Below are 4,575 nucleotides of genomic sequence, written 5' to 3'. Positions count from 1 at the left end.
TAAATTTTACTTTTTTCATCATATATTTTATTAAAAAAATAATGAATAAAACTTTAAATATTTTTAATTTTTTAAAAAAAATTAAATACAATAAATTTTTTATACAAAATAGAGTTAATAATCTTTATATTTCAAAAACCACTCTTTTAAATTACAATAGCAAAATAAATATATCAAAAAATAACATAGATAATATACTCAGCTTAAGATACTATTCCTCATATAATCAAAGAGGTTTAAAAAAGAATGTTTATAAAGATAACAATAAAAAATCAATCGGTATAGATTTTGACAGTGTTACTAGTTTAATTTCTTCCAATGTTGATAAAATAATAAAAGGCAAAATACTTCCAAAGGATGTTTCCATTGCAGTAAACAAAATAATAAAATGCAATGAATGTGATATTAATGTTAGAGACAGAATGTTATCTTGCCAGTTTCTTTTTTTTTCACAATCATTACTTAATAATAATAATCCAAGAGTAAGTTTAGTAATAAAGATTATTCATTAAATTGTTTTATTATATATATTAACATCATTATTTTTATAGGGTCTAGATAAAGATATTTTAAATAAGGTTTGGAAATTAATAGATATTAAGGATAAAGATTTTTATGACGATTGGGATAATATTGGCTATTATTATTGTCAAGTTCTATCAATAAAACTTTTTATTCCATTGGTTACTGGTGAATACTTTAATACAACATATAATTCCATAGATAGTTCAATGGATGCACTTATAAGTTGTGTAAAGCATAAAGAATTCGAACCAAACGGGTTTTCAGATTTTACAAGATATTCATTTGATATTTCATTGGCTTTGGGTAAGTGGAGAGAAGCGATATTTTTAAGAACCTTGTTATCAAATCAATCTGTTATTTTTTCAAAACTGTCACTCAGCAATATATATTCTATAGACTCTGAATCAATTTATAAAATTATAACAAAGCAAATCTCTCACTCTATATTGAATGACCCTTTTTATGAAATAGATCAAAAAGAATATTCTCCAATCAATGAAAAGTTTTTTTTCATATTCAAAAAGTATCAATTTAAGCAATTTGGACTAAAGCACACAAATTTCGAAAACATTAACACAGAAAAAGAAGAGTTTGATATTAAAAAAGACAACTATATATTAACGAGTAAGGCTTTAGAAACTATCCAACAGGTTAATGAAAATGGTTTTAGAACTTATGGTAATTAATAATATTATTACTCTTTGTATTTAAAACTACATTACTAACTAACTTATTTACTATTAGGAAATGACGGTACTCAGATGATATTTTTAGGAAGAGCAGTTAAATTAATTCTTCCAGATGGAATGGTATATGGTGGAATAGTTAGTTTAGATTTCAAGAAGATTCATCTTTATGGAATTTCAGTTTCATTAAAAGGAGAAATAATAGAAGGACAATTTAATCTTAATGTTCAAATCAGTGATGACAATAAAACGATTGGTCTTGAAGGAGTCCATAGATCAGTTTATATATCAAATAATAACCAAAAAATATTGGTAGATAATAATTTCTTTGCTAAAATGGAAATAAAAAAATAAAAAATAATAATATTTAAAATTTTTAAAACTTTATTTTTTTTTATTTATTTTATTAAGTTTAATTTATTTTAATTAGTTCTACTTCAAAAATTAAATAGGAGTTTGGAGGTATATCACCTAAATCCCTGTCCCCATATCCTAGGGAAGGCTAAAAAATATATATTAATAATTAATCATTTTATTTATATTTTTTAATAAATTTATTACTTACTGGGATTCTTAATACTCTTTTTTGGTGAACACACATATCCAATATACCAATTTCCCATCCTTTAATTACTTTATTTTGACCTAAAGTAAATGTAAATGGTTTTCCTCCTACACTTGAATCAAACCTATAATTCAAAAAAATAAAATTAGTAATTAAATCAATACATAAAATATTGATATATTACACTTACTTGTAGCCATTTATTAGCTTACCAGTATAGTGAACTGTTACTTTTTGACCAACTTTGGTTTTTATTTTACAAACATCCGGTTTAAAAGTATCTACAATTTTAACACTTTCGGGTTTAGTTGCACTTGATAAACTAATGTGTAGAATTAATATTAGAATTAAAAAAACTATAAAAAATTTCATTTTATAAATTTTTATTTATAAATGATAAATAAAAAAAAATTAAGAAAAATTTTTTAAAACAGATAATTTTTTTTTTTTTTTTATTTATTTATTTGTATTCTGACAGATCTATAAAAAAGAGAAAATAATTTTTTTTACTTAAAATATATTAATAAAATCTGACCAAAAATAATTATATTATAGATTTTTTTTAATATTTTTATTTATTTATTTTTTAAAAAAATTAAATTATAATATTTTAAAAAAAGAAATAAAATGTTGATGATTAAAGAAAATTAATATCTATTAAATTTCTATTAAACACTTTGCAAATCCTTTGGAAAATGGACAACTAATTGTACAAAGTTGGAGTTTCTTGCATACTGCATCGCATCCTTTTGTTGGGTATGAAACACTATTGTAAAAGTAGTATTGTTGGAGTTGTTCTGGTACTGATTGGATTAATAAGAATGCTTCAAACATGGATATGGCATCTAAAGCTTTAACCTTGAAAAATTGTGTTGCTTGATATTCCAATTCCCATGTAATTGTGTTGCTTTCGATATCGGCTGTTAAATTGGTCCAAAATTGATAGTAATCTTCCAAAGTAAAATCAGTTGTATTATATTGGTACATACGTAAACCTGGATTATTTGGTAATGTTGGTAGATATTTATTCATCCATGGTGTTATACTTGGTGATAAAAACATTATACCATCAGGTACACCTCCTAATCTATCAATATCGCTATAATATAATCTAATAGAATCGGTATGTTCATGTCCGTATATATGAAATGGTATAATATCTGCATATTCCCCAAATGAAAATAAATATTCATCGTTAAATTGTTTATGGAAATTGAAAACATCATATTTTTCATTATATCCTGGTGGAACACTATAAAAAAAATTGGTTAGTTTGATATTTGTAAATAAATTATATAAAACTAATAAAAAAAAACCTACTGTCCCATAACCCAAACTTTTTCACCAGCTAAAGCTGCACTTGCCAAAGTACTATTTAACCATTCTAACTGACCAGCTGGATCAGTCATATTAATACATTGTTTATCTTGAGTATAATAAAGATTTGTATTTAAACTAACAATTCTAAATCCTGGTTCAACCAACTCTGTATAATATCCACCAATCAGAAAAGTTTCTAAAGCATCTTCTGATAAAAATTGTGACCACATTTGAGCTGTTGCATTAAATAACCAATTTGGTCCTATTCCAATTTGATGTTGAGGGTATGAATCATGATCTAGTGAAAAATAACAAAATTAATAACCACCCATTATAAATTATTACAACTCAATACTTACTACCTAGACAAGGAAATACCCTAGTATTTGGAAAGTATTCAGTAATTAAATTTGTCATATTACTAATAGATGATAAAACTATAGTTTGATTTAAATTTTTATTTTCAAAATGAGGTGGTGAATCACCTGTCCAAAGTATAAAATCTGGATTTGGTTCCATCTTTTTCATATATTCGAATGATGATATTAAAAGTTCTGGTGATGTATCACATTTATAATCTCCAATTGGTGATATGTCATTTTTTTTATCTGTGCATGCTGTATCGTATGAAAATTCAAAGTGACTATCTGTTATATGCCTATTATAAAATTAGAATTTCAATTTTGCATTTTGTGATATGATTGTGTGTAATATAATTATAATAACTTACCAAAATTTACCATTGTTTAAACCAATACAATAACACTGGTTAATTAATAAATATAAAAAAACGATTAAATTTAAGCTCCGAAACTTCATAGTTCCTCTTTTTCTATATTTTATATTTCTTTTTTAATTAATTTGTTTCTAAATTAAAAAAAAATGAAATAATAAAAAAGATAAAAAAAAATAAAAAAAAAGTGTCAATATTATTTTTTAAATATACAAATAAATATTAAAAATAATTTTAAAATTAAAAATTAATAATTAATTTTTAAATTATTTAAATAATTAAATTTTATTATTCATACACACATTAATCAGAAATAAGTGTTATATTATTATAAAAAAATAACCACACACACACACTTTTTTTTTTTAATTAAAAAAACAATTGATGGAAAGTTATAAATAAAATATGATTTAAAAAGGTTTGAGGAAAAAAAAAAAAAAATTATTACAAACGACAATCTTATTTAAATAATAAAAATTAAAAAATATAAAAAAATTATTAAAAAAAAAAAAAAGAAAAAAAAATAAAAAAAAAAAGGTATATTTTAAAATCACAAAAAAAAGAGATATTTTCAATTTGATTGGCTTGCACAAACGACAGAAATTTTAATATTTTAATTATAAAAAAAAATTTTGAAAATTTGGGTAAAAAGGGAAAAATAAAAAAAAAAATAAAAAAAGTGTAAAAAAATGGGCTTTGATAAAAAATAATAAATAAATAATAGATATAATAGTTATATATTTTTT

General features: G+C 22.4%; 3 protein-coding genes across 3 annotated transcripts; 1 reads left to right on the top strand and 2 right to left on the bottom strand.

Moving 5' to 3' along the window:
* Positions 1-41: 41 nt before the first annotated feature.
* DICPUDRAFT_155169 (uncharacterized protein) lies at positions 42-1,565 on the top strand (the record flags this gene model as incomplete). The annotated part of the gene is made up of 4 exons (XM_003290590.1): positions 42-482; positions 552-828; positions 922-1,203; positions 1,270-1,565. The coding sequence occupies 4 exons, from the start codon at positions 42-44 to the stop codon at positions 1,563-1,565; spliced, it is 1,296 nt and encodes a 431-aa protein (XP_003290638.1).
* Positions 1,566-1,623: 58 nt separating this feature from the next.
* DICPUDRAFT_37686 (uncharacterized protein) lies at positions 1,624-2,148 on the bottom strand (the record flags this gene model as incomplete). Its single annotated transcript, XM_003290581.1, has 3 exons — positions 1,624-1,713; positions 1,777-1,900; positions 1,967-2,148. 3 exons carry the CDS (start codon positions 2,146-2,148, stop codon positions 1,624-1,626), a joined length of 396 nt encoding a protein of 131 aa, XP_003290629.1.
* Positions 2,149-2,433: 285 nt separating this feature from the next.
* DICPUDRAFT_37701 (uncharacterized protein) lies at positions 2,434-3,915 on the bottom strand (the record flags this gene model as incomplete). The annotated part of the gene is made up of 4 exons (XM_003290580.1): positions 2,434-3,028; positions 3,097-3,394; positions 3,456-3,754; positions 3,827-3,915. 4 exons carry the CDS (start codon positions 3,913-3,915, stop codon positions 2,434-2,436), a joined length of 1,281 nt encoding a protein of 426 aa, XP_003290628.1.
* Positions 3,916-4,575: the final 660 nt, after the last annotated feature.

Source organism: Dictyostelium purpureum (assembly GCF_000190715.1).
Source record: "Dictyostelium purpureum unplaced genomic scaffold DICPUscaffold_232, whole genome shotgun sequence".
NCBI classification, from domain to species: Eukaryota; Evosea; class Eumycetozoa; order Dictyosteliales; family Dictyosteliaceae; genus Dictyostelium; species Dictyostelium purpureum.
The sequence above is the reverse complement of the archived record's forward strand: the minus strand, read 5'-3'. Positions and strand labels throughout refer to the sequence as shown.